Consider the following 21,666-nt stretch of genomic DNA (forward strand, 5'->3'; position numbering starts at 1 on the left):
CCCCCAGCGCTTAGAACAGTGCTCTGCACATAGTAAGCGCTTAACAAATACCACCATTATTAATGTTTGCTGTGAGACCTTGGGTAAGTCACTTTGTTTCTCTGCGTTTTAGTTTACTCATCTGCCAAATGGAGATGAATTACCTATTCAACCTACTCTTGAGCCCCGGGTAAGACAGGGATTGGGTCCAACCTGATTAACTTTCATCTACCCCAGCGTTTAGAACAGTGCTTGGCATGTGGTATGTGCTTAACAAATACAATAATGATAATAATAACAACAGCAAGCTGGGCATGGATTCTAATCCCAGTTCTGCCACTTCTCTGCTGGGTGACCTTGGGCAAGGCACTTCACTTCTCTGGGACTCAGTGTCCTTATCTGGAAAATTGGGATTAATAATTAATAATAATGGTATTTGTGAAGTGCTTACTATGTGGCAAGCACTGTTCTAAGTGCTGGGGTAGATACAAGGCAATCAGACTGTCCCACGTGGGCCTCACAGTCTTTATCCCCATTTTACTGATGAGATACCTGAGGCACGGAGAAGCTTGACTTACCCAAGATCACACAAGTGACAGAGCTGGGATTAGAACCCACGTCCTCTGACTCCCAAGCCTGGGCTCTTGCCATAAGCCACACAGACTGCGAGCCCCACGTGGGACAGGGACCGCGTCCGACCCGATTTGCTTGTATCTATCCCAGTGCTTAGTACAGTGCCTGGCACGTAGTAAGCGCTTAGCAAATACCGCAATTATTATTAACAAATAAGAAGGCTCAGAGAGTCTCCTCAGACGTCCCCAGATCCGAACCGGCGCTCACCAGACATGCACATCTAAAGCTTGAGTTCAAGGCGAAGCAAAGACCATCGGACACTTGGTATTCTCAATTAATGTTCATTCAATCATTCACTCGTATTTACTGAGCGCTCAACGTGCGCAGAACACTGTACAAAGCGCTTGGGAGAGGACAATAAAACAGTAAACAGACATATTCCCTGCCCACAACGAGCTCACAGTCTAATGGGAGCTAAAGGGAACGTGCTAAGTGAATCCTACTAACTACTCTTCTCTCACTCGCTGGAACAAGCCGCTTTAACGGATCTGTAGGAGGCTAATAGAGTGGTTAATCCGATTACTGTCTGAACGCCCACTGGGATGACAAGAGCTCGAAGCGGATGCTATCACACAACAAGGTCTACTGACAAACCTTCATTGTATGTTTGGTGTTGACTGGAAACACCTTTTGGAAAGTTGGGTACTGCATCTATAAAAGAAACAGAAGAGTGGGAAAGGGGAATGAATGATGTTAAAGAGATTAGGGATCACCTTAGCAACCACCAGCGCCGCGGTCCGATAAGATGTCTGAAGGAAATAGAAGTTAAGAAGTGAAGTGCTTAGTACAGTGCTCTGCACACAGCAAGCACTCAATAAATACGACTGCATGAATGAATGAATAGAATAAATGAATGGTGGTATTTGTTAAGCGCTTACTATGTGCAAAGCACTGTTCTAAGCGCTGGGGCAAACAAGGCGATCAGGTTGTCCCACGTGGGGCTCGCAGTTTTAATCCCCATTTTACAGATGAGGGAACTGAGGCACAGAGAAGTTAAGTGACTTGCCCAAAGTCACACAGCTGGCAAGCGGTGGAGTCGGGATTCGAACCCATGAACTCTGACTCCCAAGCCCGGGCTCTTTCCACTGTACCAGGCTGCTTCTCCATAGATGTTAAGAATAGAAGTTAAACACCAGCCTACAACCAGGAAGCCCTATGGAAAACCGAAGTTTTCCTCGCAGTACAGAACTCCGACTGACGCCTAATTCCGCTCATCGGCAGTAGGAACTCTGAGGATTTACGGACAGAGAAGTAGAAAACAGAATTAAATCTGAACAATAATTGCGGTATTTATTAAGCGCTCACTATGCAAGGCACTGTACTAAATGCTGGGGTGGATACAAGCAAATTGGGTTGGACATAGTCCCTGTCCTGCATGGGGTTCACCATCTCAATCCTCATTTTACAGATGAGGGAACTGAGGCCCAGAGAAGTGAAGTGACTTGTCCAAGGCCACACAGCAGACAAGAAGAGAAGGAGAGCAGCTTGAGAAGCTGCTAGAGAAGCCGCGTGGCTCAGTGGAAAGAGCCAGGGCTTGGGAGTCAGAGGTCATGGGTTCGTATCCCAGCTCTGCCACTTAGCTCTGTGACCGTGGGCAAGTCACTTAATTTCTCTGTGCCTCAGTTACCTCATCTGTAAAATGGGGATTAACTGTGAGCCTCACGTAGGACAACCTGCTCACCCTGTATCTCCCCCAGCGCTTAGAACAGTGCTCTGCACATAGTAAGCGCTTAACAAATACCAACGTCATCATCATCATCAGACAGGTGGGAGAGCCAGATTAGAACACTTGACCTTCCGACTCCCAGGCCCGGGCTCTAGCTACAACGCCACGGGATTTGGGTTCTAGTTATGGTTCCATCGCTGGTCTGCTGTGTGACCTTGGCCAAATCTCTTCACTGCTCTGTGCCTTAGTTACCTCATCTGGAAAATGGGGATTTAGACTGCTTAGCCTTAGTAATAGACTTTGGGAGAATATAATGTAACAATCAACACATTCCCTGGTCACAACGATCTTACAGTCTCCTCTGAAACATTGACAACTATAGACTAGCTTTTTAGTCTACTAATATACAGGGACTGTGTCCAACCTGATTTGCTTGTATCTAGCCCAGCGCTTAGTACAGTTCCTGGCACATACTAAGTGCTTAACAAATACCATTATTATTATTATTAGATTGTAAGCTCATTATGGGCAGGGAACATGTCTGCTAATTCTGCTGTATCTTCCCAAGCGCTTAGGACAGTGCTCTGCACACAGTAAGCACTCAATAAATATGAACGATTGTTTGAACCCCCAATTAATCTGCCTACCTTCTATTCTCCCAATTTGCCACATCGACACTTTCGCATGACTAAGCCCTAGGATATTCCTGCCTCTGGGAAAACATATATTTTATGCTCAGTTTCTTCATCCTACTTGTTGTCCTATTAATTGTTGTTAATAGTGTTTGTTTAGTGCTTATTATTTGGCAGGCACTGTATTAAGCACTGGGGTGGATACAAATAAATCTGGCTGGACACAGTCCCTGTCCTTCATGGGGCTCATGGTCTCAATCCCCATTTTACCGACGAGGGAACTGAGTCACAGTGAAATGAAGCGATTTGCCCAAGGCCATACAGCAGAAAGGTGGAAGAACCAGGATTAGAACCCATGACCTTCTGACTTCCAGGTCTGTGCTTTATTCACTAGGCCGCTGCTTCTCCAAATGCCCTGCCCATCCCCAAAAGATTAAAGTAGGAGTAAAAAAAGCTCACCTTATTTTTTTCTTCCGATTTGGCTGCTTGTCTACAAGCTGGATGCCAAATGGCAGAACCTGTAAGGAAATGGCAGACGGTATCGATCAATACATGGTACTCAATCAATCACTCAATTAGTGTTATTTATTGTGTGCTTAAAGTGAGCAGGATACTATACTCAGCCGTGGGAGAGTACAACGCAACAATATCAAGGACCCATTCCCTGCCCACTACGAGCTTATAGTTTAGAGGGGGAGACAGACAACACTAGAAATAAATAAATGACGGATGTGCACATAAGTGCTGCGGGGCTGGGACGCGGGGGTGGTGAATGAAGGGAGAAAGTCGGGAGGAGAGAGGAAAGAACCTTTGCCATTTTGCAGGAGAAGCGAGTTCCCCAAGAGGGGAGAAGGAGGGAAGCTGAAACACCAAAAAACTCCAATTAATGCTGTGTGAGCATGGACCTGGGAGTCAGAAGGTCACGGGTTCTAAACCCACCTCCGCCACAGGTCATCCTTTCCAAACTCCTGGAGCGAGTCGCCTACACTCGCTGCCTCAAATTCCTCTCCTCCACCCTCCGATGTGGCTTCCTTCTCCCCATTCCACTGAAACCACCCTCTCAAAAGTCACCAATGACTTCTTTCTTGCCAAATCCAACAGCTCCTACTCCATCCTAATCCTCCTCGACCTCTAGGCTGCCTTTGAGACTGCTGACCATCCCTTTCTCCTCAGTATGTTATCCAACCTTGGCTTCATGGACTCCGTCCTCTCCTGGTTCTCCTCTTATCTCTCTGGCCCTTCATTCTCAGTCTCTTTCACGGGTTCCTCCCCCCACCCCCATCCACTAATTGTCGGGGTTCCTCCAGGGTCAGTTCTCGGTCCCCTTCTGTTCTCCATCTACACCCGCTCCCTCGGTGAACTCATCCGCTCCCACGGCTTCGACTATCATCTCTATGCAGATGACACACAGATCTCCATCTCCGCCCCGCCCTCTCCCCCTCCCTTCGGGCTCGAATCTCCTCCGGCCTCTGGGACATCTCTACCTGGATGTCTTCCCGCCACCTAAAACTCAACATGTCCAAGACTGAGCTCCTCATCTTCCCTCCCAAACCCTGTCCTCTCCCTGACTTCCCCGTCACTGTGGACGGCACTATCATCCTTCCCGTCTCACAAGCCCACAACCTAGGTGTCATCCTTGACTCCTCCCTCTCATTCGCCCCACACATCCAATCCGTCACCTAAGGCTGCCGGTCTCCCCTTCACAACATCGCCAAGATCCGCCCTTTCTTCTCCATCCAAACTGCTATCTTGTTAGTAGTAGTCACTCACCCTATCCCGACTGGCTGACTGCATCAGCCTCCTATCTGACCTCCCAACCTCCTGTGTCTCCCCACTTCAGTCCATACTTCAGTCCCCTGCCCGGATTATCTTTCCACAGCAACGCTCTGGGCATGTCATCCCTGCCCTCTATAATCTCTGGTGGTTGCCTATCAACCTCCGTATCGAGCAAAAACTCCTCACTCTTGGCTTCAAAGCCGTCCTTCCCCTCATCCCCTCCTACCTCCCCTCCCTTCTCTCCTTCTCCATCGCAGCCCCCACACTCCGCTCCCCTGCTGCCGCTAACCTTCTCCCTGGGCCTCGTTCTCGCCTGTCCCGTCGTCTACCCCTGGCCCACGTCCTGCCTCTGGCCTGGAACGCCCTCCCTCTTCAAATCCGCCAAACAATCACACTTCCCCAAGTCAAAGCCCTACTGAAGGCTCACCTCCTCCAGGAGGCCTTCCCAGACTGAGCCCCCCTTTTCCTCTGCTCCTCCTTTCCTCCCCATCACCCCAACCCCCTCCCTTTGCTTTACCCCCCTCCCCACCTACAGCACTTGAGTATATAGGTACATATTTATAATTCTATTTATTTATATTAATGGTGTGTATATACCCATAATTCTATTTATTCATATTGTTGCTATTGATGTCTGTTTACTTGTTTAGATGTCGGCCTCCCCCCTTCTAGACTGTGAGCCTGTTGTGGGCAGGGACTGTCTCTATTTGTTGCTGAATTGTACTTTCCAAGCGCTTAGTACAGTGCTCTGCACACAGTAAGTGCTCAATAAATACAATTGAATGAATAAATTGATGAAGTCATAGTTCACAGGGAGGGCTGTGAGCTTCAGGACTCTTTATAGGATGACATTTATTAAGCACGTTCTGTGAGTCCAGCACTGTGTTAAACATTTAGCTGAGGGTGGTACAAGATAATCAGATCGGACAAGGTTCCTGTCCTACACTGAGCTCACAGGCTAAAGAAGGAAGGGAGAAGAGCTATTTTATCCCCAATTTTTTTTAATGGCATTGTTTAAGCACAAATTATGTGCCGGGCATTGTATTAAACTCTGGGGCAGATAGAAGCTAATCGATAATATTAATGATAACAATTACGCTATCTGTTAAATGTTTACTATGGGCCAAGCATTGTAGCACTGGGGTAGACATAAGCAAATCGAGTTGGGCACCGTCCCTATTCCCAAGTGGGGCTCACAATCTTAATCCCCATTTTACAGATGAGGCAACTGAGGCCCAGAGAAATGAAGTGACTTGCCCAAGGTCACACAGCAGACAGGTGGCAGAGCTGGGATTAAAACCCATGACCTTCTGACTCCCAGGCCCAGGCTCTCTCCACTACATCATGCTGCTTCTCAATCAGCAACAAAGAATTCATGGATTATTAAAAACAAAGTGAAATACTGAGATTCAAACAATTAAACATTTCTCTTTTCTATTAGGAGAAGGATAACTCCCGATAATTCACTGGGATATTCTTCGCATTCATTTTTGCCTTACATATTTATTAAATGTTCACTCTGTGCCCAGACCATGCTCAACACAGACCCAATCTCTGTCTCACCTGGGTTCCCAATCTAACAGGAAGGGAGAGCAGGTATTTATCTCCATTGTGCAGATGAGGAAACTGAGGCTCTGAAAAGGCACGGGATTTGCCCTAAGTCACACGGGTCAGTGGTAGAGTGTGACCTAGTGGAAAGAACGCAAGCCTGGAGTCAAAGAACCTGGATTCGAATCCTAGTTCCTCTACTTGCCAGCTATGTGACCTTGGGCAAGTCACTGACCTCTGTCCAACAGTTTCTTCATCTAATGATAATAATAATAATTATGATATTTGTTAAGTGCTTACTAAGTGTCAGGCACCGTACCAAGCTCTAGGGTTGGATCCAATCAAATCAGGTTGGACACAGTCCTTGTTCCATGTAAGGGTCACAGTCTCAATCCCTATTTTATGGATGAGGAAACTGAGGTACAGAGAAGTGAAGTGACTGCCCAAGGCCACACAGCAGAAAAATAGCACAGCGGGGATTAGAACCCATAACCTTCTGACTCCCAGGCCCGGACTTTAGCCACTAGGCCACGCTGCTTCTCTCGTGAAAGAAGCAGAAGCAGCGTGGCTCAGTGGAAAGAGTACGGGCTTTGGAGTCAGAGGTCATGGGTTCGTATCCCGGCCCTGCCACTTGTCAGCTGTGTGACTTTGGGCAAGTCAGTTAACTTCTCGGTGCCTCAGTTACCTCATCTGTAAAATGGGGATTAAGACTGTGAGCCCCACGTGGGACAACCTGATTCCCCTGTGTCTACCCCAGCGCTTAGAACAGTGCTCGGCACATAGTAAGCACTTAACAAATACCAACATCATTATTATTATTATTATTAAATGGTGATTTGTTATCTGTTCTCTCTACCATTGAGTCCTAAATTGACAGGCGCTGAGCCCGACCTGATGATCTTGCATCTACCCCAGAGTTTAGCATAGTGCTTGGCACACAGTAAGCATTTAACAAATATCAAAATTATTATTGACTGGGATTAGAAGCCAGGAGTACTGATTCCTAATCCCACACTCGTTCCACTAGGTCAAGGTGTCTCACGAAATCATTCACACGACAAAACAACACGCGTCCTTACTCGGCCACAGGGTAATAATGGTAATGTAGCAACAGGTGATACTCCACTCATCTTCAGGAGAAGAGACTGGAATTTATTTCTATTAATATCTGTCTCCCCTTCGAGACTGTAAGCTCGTCATGGATGGGGAAGGTGTCTTTTTGAGCGCTCAATAAATACGATTGAATGCATGAATAAAATCGTGACAGATTAGCAAACCAGGAAAACTGGTCATCTGTGAGCTGCTTTTATCTGTTCAGTTCTACTGGTCAGTGTGATTTGTTTTAGGACAGGGATTCAATTAAAGAGGGAACCATAGCAGCGAGCGAACAAAGAGCAGGATTGGGGAAGAGATGATTGAATTTACCACTAAATTCTTGAAGGCCAAACATCCCACTGACATCACGACCTCATCTGGTTCTTCAGACTCATCAGCTTGAAAGTCCTATTCGAATCCCAGTAGCTTCGCTTCTGCCTTCAGCATATTTCATTCATTCAATCATGTATTCAATCGTATTTATATTTCACAACTGAGTTCCACAGAGAGGGCTTGGTGGGGTTCTTAAGACTTGGTTTTAAAAGAGAAGCAGTGTAATCTAGTGGAAAGAACCCGGGGCTGGGAGTCAGAGCACCTGGGCTTTAATCCAGGTTCTGCCACTCGCTTGCTGTGTGACTTTGGTCAAGTCACTTAACTTCTTCTTGTCTCAGTTCTCCTGTTCTCCCTTCAACCTAGACTGCGGGACTGTAGACTGTAAGGTTATTTTAGACAGGGATTGTGTCTGTTTATTGTTCTATTCTACTCTCCCAAATGCTTAGTATGGTGCTCCACGCATAGGAAGCGCTCGATAAATATGATTGAATGAATGAATGACAGGGACAGCATCCAGCCTAATTCATTTTTATGTTCCCCAGTGCTTGGAACAGTGTTTGACATGTACAAAGCATTTAAGAAATATTGTTTAAAAAGAAAAAAAAGAGCCAAGATAGTCCCAGAGAATGTCAGGCAGTGTCACTTAGTAGGAAGAGCCCAGACCTGGGAATCAGAAGGACCTGGGTTCTATTTCCAGCTCCACCACTTGTCTGCTGTGTGATGTCGGGTAAGTCACTTTACCTCTTTGGGCCTCACTTTCCCCATCTGTAAGATGGGGATCGAATTACTTGCTCTCTTCCCCTTAAACAGTGAGCCCCATTCATTCATTCATTCATTCATTCATTCATTCATTCGATTGTATGTATTGAGCACTTACTGTGTGCAGAGCACCGTACTAAGCACTTGGAATAGTACAATTCGGCAACAGATAGAGACAATATAGATGTAGATAGAGACCCATGTGAGACAGGATCTGTGATTGACCTGCTTAATCTTGTTTCTACCCTAGAATTTAGAACTCCACCTGGTACATGGGAGGTGCTTAAAAATTACCACATTGGCTATTGTTATTATCACTACTAATAGTAATGATACTATCCAGGGGTCAGAACTTCAGCAGCCATTCCCTAAGCCTTCATCAGTTTGTCATTCTCCCCGTCAGTCACTCCTGTATCTCCTTCCCCCTCTCGCCTTGACCCTCACTCTCCTGTCTTTCAACTTTGTTGCCAAAACCTCAGTTTGCTAAGCAGCTGATTGCTTCCTCATTTTAGTGATTCCATGCCCTGGAACCAAAAGAGGGCCAGAATGGAGAGGGAGGGAGAGAAAAACAGAGAGAGACAAAGGTAGAGGTATAGAGAGAGAGAAAGAGAGAGACACAGAGACAGAGAGAGATACAGGAGGGAGAGAGATAGAGAAGGGTGGAGAGAGAGACACACAGAACGAGGCAGAGACAGAGAGAGATATAAGGGAGAATGAGAAAGGAGAGAGGGGGAGAGAGAAAGAAAGAAAGGAGGGAGAGAGTGGAAGAGAGAGAGGGAAAGAGAAAGAGACACAGTGAGATATGGGGGGGAGAGACAGACAGACAGAGCTATAGGGGTGAGAGAGAAAGGAAAGAGAGGAGAGATAGAGGGAAAGAGAAGGGAGGGAGAGAGAAAGGGAAAGAGAGAGAGTGAGATATAAGAGGGAGAGAGAGAGAAAGGAGAGAGAGGAGAGAGAAAGAGAAGGGAGGGAGAGAAAAAGGGAGAGAGACAGAAACTTCAGTGTTGCACAGATTCCTCTAGAGTGGAAGCTCCTCGTGGGCAGGGATTGTCCAAACCTACTCTTTCTTTTTTATGCCATTTGTTAACTGTCTACCATGTTGCCGGCACTGTACAATGCACAAGAGTAGATACAAGGTAATTGTGTTGGGCACAGTCTCTGTCCCACATGGAGCTCACGGTCTTAATCCCCATTTTACAGATGGGGAAACCGAGGTCCAGAGAAGTCAAGCAACTTGCCCAAGATTATATAGCAGAAAAACGGGAGGAGTCAGGATTAGAACCCAGGTCCTTGTGACTCCCAGGCCCAGGCTTTTTCCACCAGACCACGCCACTTATACACTATAACCGAGTTGGTAGACACATCTCTTGATTACATGGAGCCTTACAGTCTGGAAGAGAATCCCAAGCGTAAGTAGGCAGAGAAGCAGCGTGGCTCAGTGGAAAGAGCCTGGGCTTGGGAGTCAGAGGTCATGGGTTCGAATCCCGACTCTGCCCCTTGTCAGCTGTGTGACTATGGGCAAGTCACTTCACTTCTCTGTGCCTCAGTTCCCTCATCTGTAAAATGGGGATGAAGACTGTAAGCCTCACATGGGACAACCTGATTCCCCTGTATCTACCCCAGCGCTTAGAACAGTGCTCTGCATGTAGTAAGCGCTTAACAAATACCAACATTATTATTATTATTATTTCACACTACTTCTGATAAAGTTCTAACAGGTAATTGTATAATTGCCAAGCCGATTTAGACGGAGTTGGTCTAAACTTGGTCTTTCAACCCACCGCATTTGAATCCAGAATTCTTTTCCCTCTCTTCTGGATGATTCTCCACATGCCCTTAGCTAAAGTCAATAAACAAGAGTGTCATTTTACCTTGAAGATACATTTCTTCTCCTTCGGCAAACATCTGATTGCACCTGATACATAGTGCACAGGAAGGATGATAATGTTTTTCACCTGCCTGGAAGAAACACAGATTAAGATTAAGATATTTTTCCCCCTAGGTTTAAGGGATGACGAGTCAGGAGCATTAAAAAAGTGGAAGCGGTAAAAACACGTGTAGGTCGATCATCAAATCAGTGCATCATTGGTCATTGTGCTGCCTAAATTTACACACAGTCAGGTACCCCAAAAATAATATAGACCGATTAGTGCTCATCTTTTTCATCTTCATCACCATCATCATCCTCAATCGTATTTATTGAGCACTTATTTGGTGCAGAGCACTGTACTAAGCACTTAGAAGAGTACAATACAACAAAGCTATTAGTATTATCAACCTATCAATGGTATTTATTGTGTTCTTACTTTATGCCAAGCATCTCCTCCAAGAGGATTTTCTTGACTAAGCCCTCTTTTCCTTCTCTTCAACTCCCTTCTTCATCGCCCTGACTTGCTCCTTTTATTCATCGGCCCCCTCAGCCCACAGTGCTCATGCACATAACTGTCATTTATTTATTTATATTAATGTCCATCTACCCGTCTAGCCTATAAGCTAGTTGTGGGCAGGGAATGTGTCTACCAACTCTGTTATAATTGTTAGACTGTACTCTCCCAAGCGCTCAGTACAGTGTTCTGCAAACAGTGACCATTCAATAAACTGTAAGCTCCTTGTGGGCAGGGAATGTGTCGGTTTGTTGTTGTATTATACTCTCCCTAGGCTTGATACAGTGCTTCGCACACGGTAAACGCCAGACGAATACGACTGAATGAATGAATACGATTGTCTTACTGACTGACAAGTGCTTGGAAGAGTAGGATGTAATCCCACAAGTTGCTTTACAATCTAATTGGGAGACAGGTATTAAAATAGATTACAGCGCTAAAATCTACCCTTGCCTTCCCAACAAAAATGCTGCCACGCTATTCCAAGCACTATCCTCTCCCACCCAGACTACTGCATCAGCATCCTTGCCGACCTCCCAGCCTCCCGTCTCTCTCCACTCCAGGCCATACTTCACTCTGATGCCCAAATCATTTTCCTACAAAACCATTCAGTCCGTGTTTCCCCACTCAATAACATCCAATGGTGGCCCATCCATCTTCACATCGAACAGAAACTCGTCACCGTCGGATTTAAAGCAGTCAACTTCACCTCACCTTACCTCATCTCGCTTCTCTCCTACTCCATCCCAGCCCGCACAATTCACTCCTCTGTTGCCGCTAACCTCCTCGCCGGGCCTCCATCTCGTCTATCTCGCCGCCGATCCCTCACCCACGTCCTGCCTCTGGCCGGCAACACTCTCCCTCCTCAAATCCCACAGACAATCCCTCTCACTCCCTTCGAAGCCCATCTCCTCCAAGAGGCCTTCCCTGACTAAGCCCTCATTTCCTCTTCTCCCACTCCCTTCTGCGTCACTCTTGCTGTTAGATATGCACCCTTTATCGACTCCACCCAAGTCCCACAGCACATATGTCCATGTTCATAATTCATTTATATTAATATCCACCTCCCCCCGTAGGCTGTAAGCTCACTGTGGGCAGGAAGCTGAGAGGCAGTGTTGTTTAGAGGAAAGAGCCCGGGCTTGGGAACCAGAGGTCGTGGGTTCTAATCGCGGCTCTTCCACTTATCAACTGTGTGACTCTGGGCAAGTCACTCTGGGCCTCCGTTACCTCATCTGAAAAATGGGGATTCAGTCTCTGAGCCCCACAAGGGACAACCCGATTACCTGTATCTACCCCAGCACTCAGAACAGTGCTTGGCACATAGTAGGTGCTTAACACATATCAATATTATTACTAAGCACCCTGGAAAATACAACAGGGTGAGTAGATTCAACCTCTGTCCACAAGGAGTTTACAATCTAGAGAGGGACACAGACAAGAATAGATAAGAGATAGGGGGATAATAGAGGATAAATGGTCATGGGTTCAAATCCCGGCTCTGCCACTTGTCAGCTCTGTGACTGTGGGCGAGTCACTTCACTTCTCTGGGCCTCGGTTCCCTCATCTGTAAAATGGGGATGAAGACTGTGAGCCCTACGTGGGACAACCTGATGACCCTGTATCTACCCCAGTGCTTAGAACAGTGCTCTGCACATAGTAAGCGCTTAACAAATACCAACATTATTATTATTATTACAAATAGATTTACACAAGTGCTGTGGGGCTAAAAGTCAGTTTCAATGTGCTTAAGGAGTTAACGGCCAAGTGCGTAGTCAAATCAGAGAGGTGGAAAAGCGGTGGGCTATGTCTTCAATCAATCAATCATTTATTGAGCGCTTACTGGGTGCACAGCGCTGTGCTAAGTGCTTCGGAGAGTACAATGTAACCGAGTTGGTAATAATAATAATAATGACGGTATTTGTTAAGCACGTACTATGTGCAGAGCACTGTTCTAAGGACTGGGGTAGGTACAAGGTTGTCCCATGTGGGGCTCACAGTCTTAATCCCCATTTTACAAATGAGGTCACCGAGGCCCAGACAAGTGAAGTGGCTTGCCCCAAGTCACACAGCTGAGAAGTCGTAGAGTCGGGATTAGAACCCACAACCTCTGATTCCCAAGGCCATGCTCTTTCCATTAAACCACCACCGCTTCCCTTAGCCACGCTGCTTCTCTTAGATGACATGTCCTGACAGGACAGAAAACACTGTACATTCTCTCGATAAAGTCAAAAGCGGAGTTACGACTCTGCTAGCCACCCGCTAGCCATTTGGATGGTTTTGTCTATTTCACACCAAGGCATTATTAACTCCAGCAGAAATCACCAAGTCACTCTAGACCGTGAATGTCAAAGCTCGAATGCAAACCAGAGTCAACTTAACTCTTAACCAGCCAAATGTTAAGCGCCTCCCTCCCTCCCCCCCCCCAACTTCGAATGAATTCTGACTTGACCTTAGAAAGGCATATTCCCAGATCTTGAACATGCATGGAGAATTCCCACGAAAAGTCTTTTGGAAACGTTTCTTAATGCTTCCTACCTCAGGGAGCTCCTTTTTTTTACCAGTGCTCGGTCTGATACGCTGAAATTCCTTTTCCACGATTTTCCTCCTCTCTTACGTGAGAGGAACTGGCATCGGCCGCAGACTGTCGGTGGAAATTAACTCGGATACCAGCTCTTGGGTAGCTCTCGACACCCAAACCCTAGATAGTCTACCGAAAAATCTGACGAAGATGAATGTGATCTTTTCCTAAAAAAATCCTGTACAAGCCAACATCTTCCTCCTCCTCCTTCCCCCTCTTTTTCGATCTTCCTCCTCTCCCTTTTCTCTCCTTTCCTCTCTCTCCTTTCCTCCCTCTTTCCCTCCTTCCCCTCTCTCTTTCTCCTTCCCCCTCCTTTCTATTTTTCCTCTCCCTCCTTCTCTATTTTTCTCTCCCTTCGGTCTCTATTCCTCTCTCCCTCCGTCCATCTCTATTTCTCTCTCTGTCTCTCCGTCACCATCTCTCGGAGTCTCTCTCTGCCTCTGTCTCTTTATTTAAAGCTCTCAGGTACACCTCCAGTAACACTAGGCTCTGCTGTTAGCAGAAGACGGCAGGAAAATAGGCATTTCAGAGCATACCATTTCTCCACAGGGCCGGGCGAAAGTTGTTCACCCTGCTTGAAGGAATTAGTCTCATCTCATTTCCACCCAGCTTTTCCACCTCCAGGAGGAAGTCAGCTGAGTTCCAGAGATTCGATCCCAGCCTTCCAACTCACAATGACTTAGGAAAACAAAAGCATCAATCTTCCCTGTAGGAGGCCCTAACCTTCACAGCACGGAAAGGGAAAATCGTAAATTACCGTTTGGGTCCTATTTGGTTTAAGACAGTTTTAAAAGATTTTCTCCAGGAGTATATCCAACTCACTTGTTTATAATGCCTATTGCTCTAGTTTCCTGGTTTCAAGGACATTTCATCATAGCCACGGTTCCCATTCAGGAATTGTTCATTCGATCGTGTTTATTGGCCGCTTACTGTGTGCAGACCACTGTACTGAGCGGGTGCAAAGTACAATTCTGCAAGAGAGAGAGACAATCCCTGCCCACACCGGGCTTACAGTCTAAAGGGGGAATTAACTAAAAGGGAAAGCTCTCAATCTGTTCCTCATCTCAGTCAGTTGAATGTATTAATAATAATGATGATGATAATGTTATTTGCTAAGCGCTATGTGCCAGGCACTGTATTAAGGGGTAGAAACTAGCAAATAGGGACAGTCCCTGTCCCACATGGGGCTCACAGTTGCGATCCCCATTTTCCAGATGAGGGAACTGAAGCCCAGAAAAGTGAAATGACTTGCCCAAAGTCACACAGCAGACATGTGGGGGAGTCAGGATTAGAACCCATGACCTTTTGACTCCCAGCACTTGGGAGAGTATAACAGAACAATAACAATACACACTTCCTGCCCAGGGTGAGCTGACCATTCATTCAAAAGTATTTATTGAGCGCTTACTATGTGCAGAGCACTGTACTAAGTGTTTGGAATGTACAATTCGGCAACAGATAGAGACAATCCCTGCCCATTGACGGGCTTACAGTCTAATCGGGGGAGACAATCTAGATGAGGAGACAGACATTAATATAAATAAATTGCAGGATATGGCCATAAATGCTGTGGGGCTAGGAGCAGGGAGCGAGGAATAAAAGGAGCAAGTCACGGCGACACAGAAGGGAGGGGGAAAAGAGGAAAGAAGGGAAGGCCTCTTGGAGGAGATGGGCCTTCGGTAAGGCTCTGAAGGAGGGGGAAAGTCATTTTCTCTCGGCTAGGAGGAGGGAGGGCGTTCCAGGCCAGAGGCAGGACGTGGGTGGGATGAAGACTGTGAGCCCCATACAATGATACTATTAATAATAATATTTGTGGTCTTTGTTGAGCACTTACTATGTGCCAGAAACTGTACCTAGCACTGAGGGTAGATACGAGTTAATTGGCTAGAACACAATCCCTATCCTCTGTGGGTTCACAGTCTTAATTCCCATTTTACAGATGGGGGAACTGAGGCACAGAGAAGCAAAGTGACTTGTCGAAGGACATTCAGCAGACAAGCGGTGGAGCCGGGATTAGAACGAAGGTCCTTCTGACTCCCAGGCCTAGATAGGGACTGTGTCCAATTTGATTAACTTGTATCTATCTCTGCACTTCTTACAGTGCCCGGCAATGTGCTCTAATATAAAATATAATATAATATGATATAAAAAGCCCTAATATAAGCCATAAAAAAGTCAAAATTCAGTGGAAGACTCAGAGGGAAACAAATCTGTCCAGATCCAAGCCCAGCCCCACAGAACAGGGACCCTCACCTAATGCCAAGCCAAGATGGTCCCGACAAAGGGGGGTGGACACACAAATTCCCACCTGGAGGTCAGGGACTCTTTTCCCCTAAAAGATAGAGATTCACAACACAATCCGAGAAGGAATAAGTGCATAGGGCCTGACCTTCCAGGGGCTCAAAATCCAGCCTTACCCCCATTTTCCAGATGAGGAAACTGAGACCCATGAAAGGTCAAATGACTCTCCCACAGTCACACACGGAGGCCCGAGTCGGGACTAGAACCCACGTCTTCTATCTCCTTGTGCCACCTTAATAATAATAATAAAAATGATGATTTTATTTGTTAAGCACTTAATATGGGCCAAGCATGGTTCTCAGCACTGGGGTAGTTACAAAAATCAGGTTGTCCCCCGTGGAGTTCACAGTCTTAATCCTCATTTTCCAAATGAGGTAACTGAGGCACAGACAAGTGAAGTGGCTTGCCCGAGGTTACACAGCGGACGAGTGGTGGAGCCGGGATTAGAACCCACGTCCTCTGACTCCCAAGCCCGGGCTCTTTCCACCGAGCCACGCTGCTTCCGTGAGGCCTAGGGGAAAGAGCACAGGACCGGGTGTCGGGAGACCTGGGTTCTAGCCCCAGCTCTGTCACTAGCGCGCTGTGACAGCAATCCCTGGGGCCACCTCTCTGGGCCTCAGTTTCCCCAAATGTAAAATGGAGAGGAAAGACCTGATTTCTGTCTCTTTTAGACTGGGGCTGGGACAGAGGCGAGACCAGATCTGATGATCTTGCATTTTCCTTGCAGCTTAGAGAAGCGGCCTGACATAGTGGATAGAGCCCGGCGTCAGAAGGTCAAACGTTCTAATCTCGGCTCCGCCGCTTGTCTGCTGTGTGACCTTGGGCGAGTTAGTTCACTTCTCTGTGCTTCAGTGACCTCATCTAGAAAATGGTGATCGAGACCCGGAGCCCCACGTGGGACAAGGGCTGTGTCCAATCCGATTTGCTGGTATCCATTCCAGCACTTAGTACAGTGCTTGGCACACAGTAAGCACTTGACAAACACCACAATTATTACTATTATTATTACTTTAGTGTTTGGCATCGATTAAGCCCAGAGTCAACACCATAAGACCAAGAGAAGCAGTGTGGACTAGTGGATAAAGCACAGGCCCGGGAGTCAGAAGGACCTGGGTTCTAAACTCTGCTCCACATCTCTGCTGTGTGACCTTGAGCAAATCACTTTGTTTTACTGTACTCTCCCAAGCGCTTAGTACAGCGCTCTTGCACACAGTAAGTGCTCAATAAATATGTGTGACTGACTGACTTTCTGGGCCTCAGTTCCCTCATCTGTAAAATGGGGATTAAGACCCTGAGTCCCATGTGGGACAGGGACTGCGTCCAACCTGATTAACTTATATCTACTCCAGTGCTTAGAACAGTGCTTGACACATAGAAAGCACTTAAATACCATCATTATTATAACTATCTACAAATAGAGATTCCTAGGACTGCCAAATTAAAAATCATTGCATAATTTTAAAGCAGGGTTCATCTTTCCTTCTTTTCGATCCCGGGCAGGTATGACAGTGTTTATTTTCAAGGCTGGGAAAGTTACAGGAAAAATGTTCTTTTTCTTCATCAGCAGCATCACTAAGTGTCTACATGTCCCACCTCAGTTCAACTTCCTCTTCAAAGCAACTACTGTGGACATAAACCCGTCCCTCTGCGATATTAAAATATAAAACACACTATAATAACCTAGACATATTCTCAGACACACACACACTTCTAATAATACCAACAATATAAGCTCCAGAAATGAAACAGTATCAGCATCTAGAATTTACATATTTATCAGATCATCTCTCTGCACTTACGAATATATGTATAACTGATTGCACGTTGAATTTTTTTTATTCTGATCACACCCTTTCAAAAATGCCTTCCTGTCTGTCTCTCCCACATAACCTCATTGAGGTCCAGACTATATCTTGTGCTCTTTTCCCAAGTGTCCATTTTTTTAATGTTATTTATTTAGCGCTTACTCTATGTCAGACACTGCACTATACGCTGGGGTAGACACAAGGTAATCAGGTTGGAAACAGTCCCTGTCCCATATGGGGTTCACAGTCTTCATCCCCATTTTCCACATGAGGGAACTGAGGCCCAGAGAAGTGAAGCGGTTTACCCAAGGTCACACAGCAGACGTGGCAGAGCCGGCATTAGAACTCAGGTCCTTCCTACTCCCAGGCCCGGCCTCTATCCACTAAACCACGCTGCCCCTCAGTGCGGAAACCACATTCAAGGTCTAGTTTTGACGCAATGAAACTGTCCCTTCCGAGCTATTGTGTTTAATTGTGATATTTGTTAAGCCCTTACAATATGCCAAGCGCTGTATTAAACACTGGGGTAGATACAAGATCATCGGGCCCCACATGAGACTCACAGTCTAAGTAGGAGAGAGAATGGGGATTGACTCCCCATTTTCCAGAAGAGGGAACTGAGGTACGGAGAAGTAAAATGACTTGCCCAAGGCCACACAGCAGAAAAGTGGCGGAGCCAAGATTAGAATCCAGATCCTCCGACTCCCAGGCCTATACTACTACTACTACTACTAATGTTGGTATTTGTTAAGCGCTTACTATGTGCCAAGCACTGTTCTAAGCGCTGGGGTAGATACAGGGTAATCAGGTTGTCCCACGTGAGACTCACAGTTGAGCCCCATTTTACAGATGAGGGAACTGAGGCACTGAGAAGTGAAGTGACTTGCCCACAGTCACCCAACTGACAAGTGGCAGAGCCGGGATTCGAACCCATGACCTCTGACTCCCAAGCCCGGGCTCTTTCCACTGAGCCACGCTGCTCCTCTAATAATAACGCTGGTACTTGTTAAGCGCTTACTATGTGCCGAGCACCGTTCTAAGCGCTGGGGTAGACACAGGGGAATCAGGTTGTCCCACGTGGGGCTCACAGTCTTTATCCCCATTTTACAGATGAGGGAACTGAGGCACCGAGAAGTGAAGTGACTTGCCCACAGTCACACAGCTGACAAGTGGCCGAGCCGGGATTCGAACCCATGCCCTCTGACTCCAAAGCCCATGCTCTTTCCACTGAGCCACGCTGCTTCTCTATACTGTCTTCTACTAGGCCTCTGCTGTTCCCCTACATTTCCAGAGCCTGGTTCTAGTCCCGGCTCTGCCACTGATCTACTGTGTGACCTTGGGCGAGTCACTTCACATCTCTGGGCCTCAGTCCCCTCGTCTGTAAAATGGGGATTAAGAACGTGAGCCCCGTGTAGGACATGGATTGTGTATCCATTCTGAGTCATTCAATTATATTTATTGAGAGGCTTACTGGGTGCAGAGCACCGTACTAAGCGCTTGGGTACGAGTGTAGTTGAACAGGCTAATCATAAAAGTAATAATTAATAACAATTATGGTACTTTCATTCATTCAGTAGTATTTATTGAGCTCTTACTATGTGCAGAGCACTGTACTAAGCGCTTGGGAGAGGACAATATGACAATGAACAGACACGTTCCCCGCCCACGACGGGCTTACGGCCTAGAGAAGCAGCTTAGAGAAGCAGCGTGGCTTAGTGGACAGAGCCCGGGCTTGGGAGTCCGAGGTCGTGGGTTCGAATCCCGGCTCTACCGCTTGTCTGCCTCGTGACTTTGGGCAAGTCACTCAACTTCTCTGTGCCTCCGTGTAAATTGGGGATCAATACTGTGAGCCCCACGTAGGGCAACCTACTTACCTTGTAGCTACTCCAGTGCTTAGAACCGTGCTGGGCATGTAGAAAGTGCTTAACAAATACCATAATAATAATAATTATTATTATTAGAGGGTGTATCTCCCCCAGAGCTGAGAAGAGAGCCCGACACAGAGTAAGCACTCAACAAATACTATTAAAATAAAAAGGGTTCAGAGGGATTTGGGAAGGAGAAGCGTACGCTCCAGCAGAATCTCACAACAAAGGACATCAGGAGCGACCTGATTTTCTGACGGAATTTCATCGGGCGGCAACAGAGCTTCTCATTTTCACAAAGAGGAGGACGGAGCCGTGAACACGGGCGTTGTCACCATGGAAACCGGGAGTTGGGGACCTCGGAGGGAGAAGGGTGACCCTCAGCAGCTCGCCACAGCCAGGGAACGTGTCCACCGAGCAATCCTATTTACTGAGCGCTTCCCGTGATGATAATGATGGGATTTGTTAAGCGCTTACTATACGCCAAGCACTGTTCTAAACGCTGGGGGAGATTCGAGGTCATCGGGATGTCCCACGCGGGGCTCACAGTCCTAATCCTCATTTTACAGATGAGGTCACATTGAGGCACAGAGAAGTGAAGTGGCCTGTCCAGGGTCACACAGCTGATAAGTGGCGGAGCTGGGATTAGAACCCACGACCTCTGACTCCTAAGCCCGGGCTCTTTCCACTGAGCCACGCCGCTTCTCTGCTGTGTGCAGAACACTATACTAAGCGCTCGGGAGAGGACAATACAAAAGAATACGTCATGGTGTAGGTTCCCTCGTAAATGCTTGGCATAGAGCTGTGCGCACAAGAACCGTTCAGTGATCGATGGATGGATGGATGAGAAGCAGCATAGTGTCATGGGGACAGCACGGGCCTGGGAGTCAGAAGGTTGTGGGTTCTAATCCTGACTCTGCCGCTTGTCTGCTGGGTTACTTTGGGCAAGTCACTTCACTTCTCTGGGCCTCAGTTCCCTCATCTGGACATTGGGAATTCATTCAGTAGTATTTATTCATTCAATAGTATTTTTTGAGCGCTTACTATGTGCAGAGCACTGTACTAAGCGCTTGGAATGGACAAATCGGTAACAGAGACAGTCCCTGCCCTTTGGCGGGTTTTCAGTCTAATCGGAACTGAGACTGAGCCTCAGGTGGGACAACCTAGTTACCTTGTATCTCCCCCAGAGCTTAGAACAGTGCTTGGCACATAGTAAGAGCTTAACAAATACCATTATTATTATTATTATTATTAAAACAAAAAGGAAGGAAAGGAAGAATCTCATCCCTCCCTGGGTCTTTAGTTTCCAGAGCACCCAGCCTTGAGCCGATCGGAGTTAGGATATTCACCATAACCGGGTGAAGAAATGGGTCTCATAACTAAGTGCCAGTTCCATTAACAGGATGGGTGGACCACCCAGCGTGGCTTAGCGGAAAGACCCCGGGCTTGGGAATCAGAAGTCATGGGTTCTAATCCTGACTCTGCCACTTGTCTGCTGTGTGACCTTGGGCAAGTCACTTCACTTCTCTGTGCCTCCGTTCCCTCATCTGTAAAATGGGGATGAAGACTGTGAGCCCCATGTGGGACAACCTGATTACCTTTTATCTACCCCAGAGTTTAGAAAAGTGCTTGGCCCATAGTAAGCACTTAACAAATACCATTATTATTATTATTATTATCATTATTATATCCAAGAGACTATCACTCTCCCCACCTTCAAATTTTCTTAAAAACCCACCTCCTCCAAGAGGCCTTCCCTGACTAAGTCCTCATTTCCTCTTCTCCCCGCCTTCTGCATCGTTCTGAGAGGCTCCATTTTTCACCCCTCTCTCGGCCCCACAGCGTCTATGTCCGTATCTGGCATTTCTTTCTTTCTATTAATACCTGTCTCCCCATCTAGACTGTAAACTTATTGCGGGCAGGAAACCGACTCTGTTGCACTGAACCCTTCCAAGCCCTTAGTCCAGTGCTCTGAACAAGCAAGGGTGCAATCAATGATTGATTAGTGAGAGTTTGGAGCAGATCAGATGATGGTCTGTCCAGGAATTGATTGTCTGAAAGCATAGAGTGTAAATCTATTGGGAAAAGCAGCTTGCCCGGTGGGTAGATCACAGGTCTGGGAGTCCCGTCATGGGTTCTAATCCTAGATCTGCCACTTGTCTGGTGTGTGACCTTGGGCAAATCACTTCACTTCTCCGGGCTTCGGTGACCTCACCTGTAAAATGACTGTGAGCCCTACATGGCACAGAAACTGTGTCCAACCCGATTTGCTTATATCCGCCCCAGCACATAGTACAGTTCCTCGCACATAG

The 21,666-nt window shown here is 46.8% G+C and overlaps 1 protein-coding gene across 10 annotated transcripts in view; it reads right to left on the bottom strand.

Annotated features, from left to right (window-relative positions):
* Positions 1-21,666, bottom strand: part of ABLIM2 (actin binding LIM protein family member 2) — a 200,050-nt gene that overhangs the window by 106,806 nt on the left and 71,578 nt on the right. For 6 of the 10 annotated variants that reach the window (XM_029063399.2, XM_029063394.2, XM_029063397.2 and 3 more), the window contains exons 7-9: positions 10,293-10,380; positions 3,370-3,428; positions 1,207-1,263 (exon numbers count right to left, since the gene is read on the bottom strand). In XM_029063399.2, coding sequence (XP_028919232.1) covers positions 1,207-1,263; positions 3,370-3,428; positions 10,293-10,380 — 204 coding nt within the window. The remainder of the gene's footprint in view (positions 1-1,206; positions 1,264-3,369; positions 3,429-10,292; positions 10,381-21,666) is intronic. The other 4 variants (XM_029063396.2, XM_029063404.2, XM_029063401.2 and 1 more) reach the window with 1 other exon arrangement.

This window comes from Ornithorhynchus anatinus, chromosome 4 (assembly GCF_004115215.2).
Source record: "Ornithorhynchus anatinus isolate Pmale09 chromosome 4, mOrnAna1.pri.v4, whole genome shotgun sequence".
Classification (NCBI taxonomy): domain Eukaryota; kingdom Metazoa; phylum Chordata; class Mammalia; order Monotremata; family Ornithorhynchidae; genus Ornithorhynchus; species Ornithorhynchus anatinus.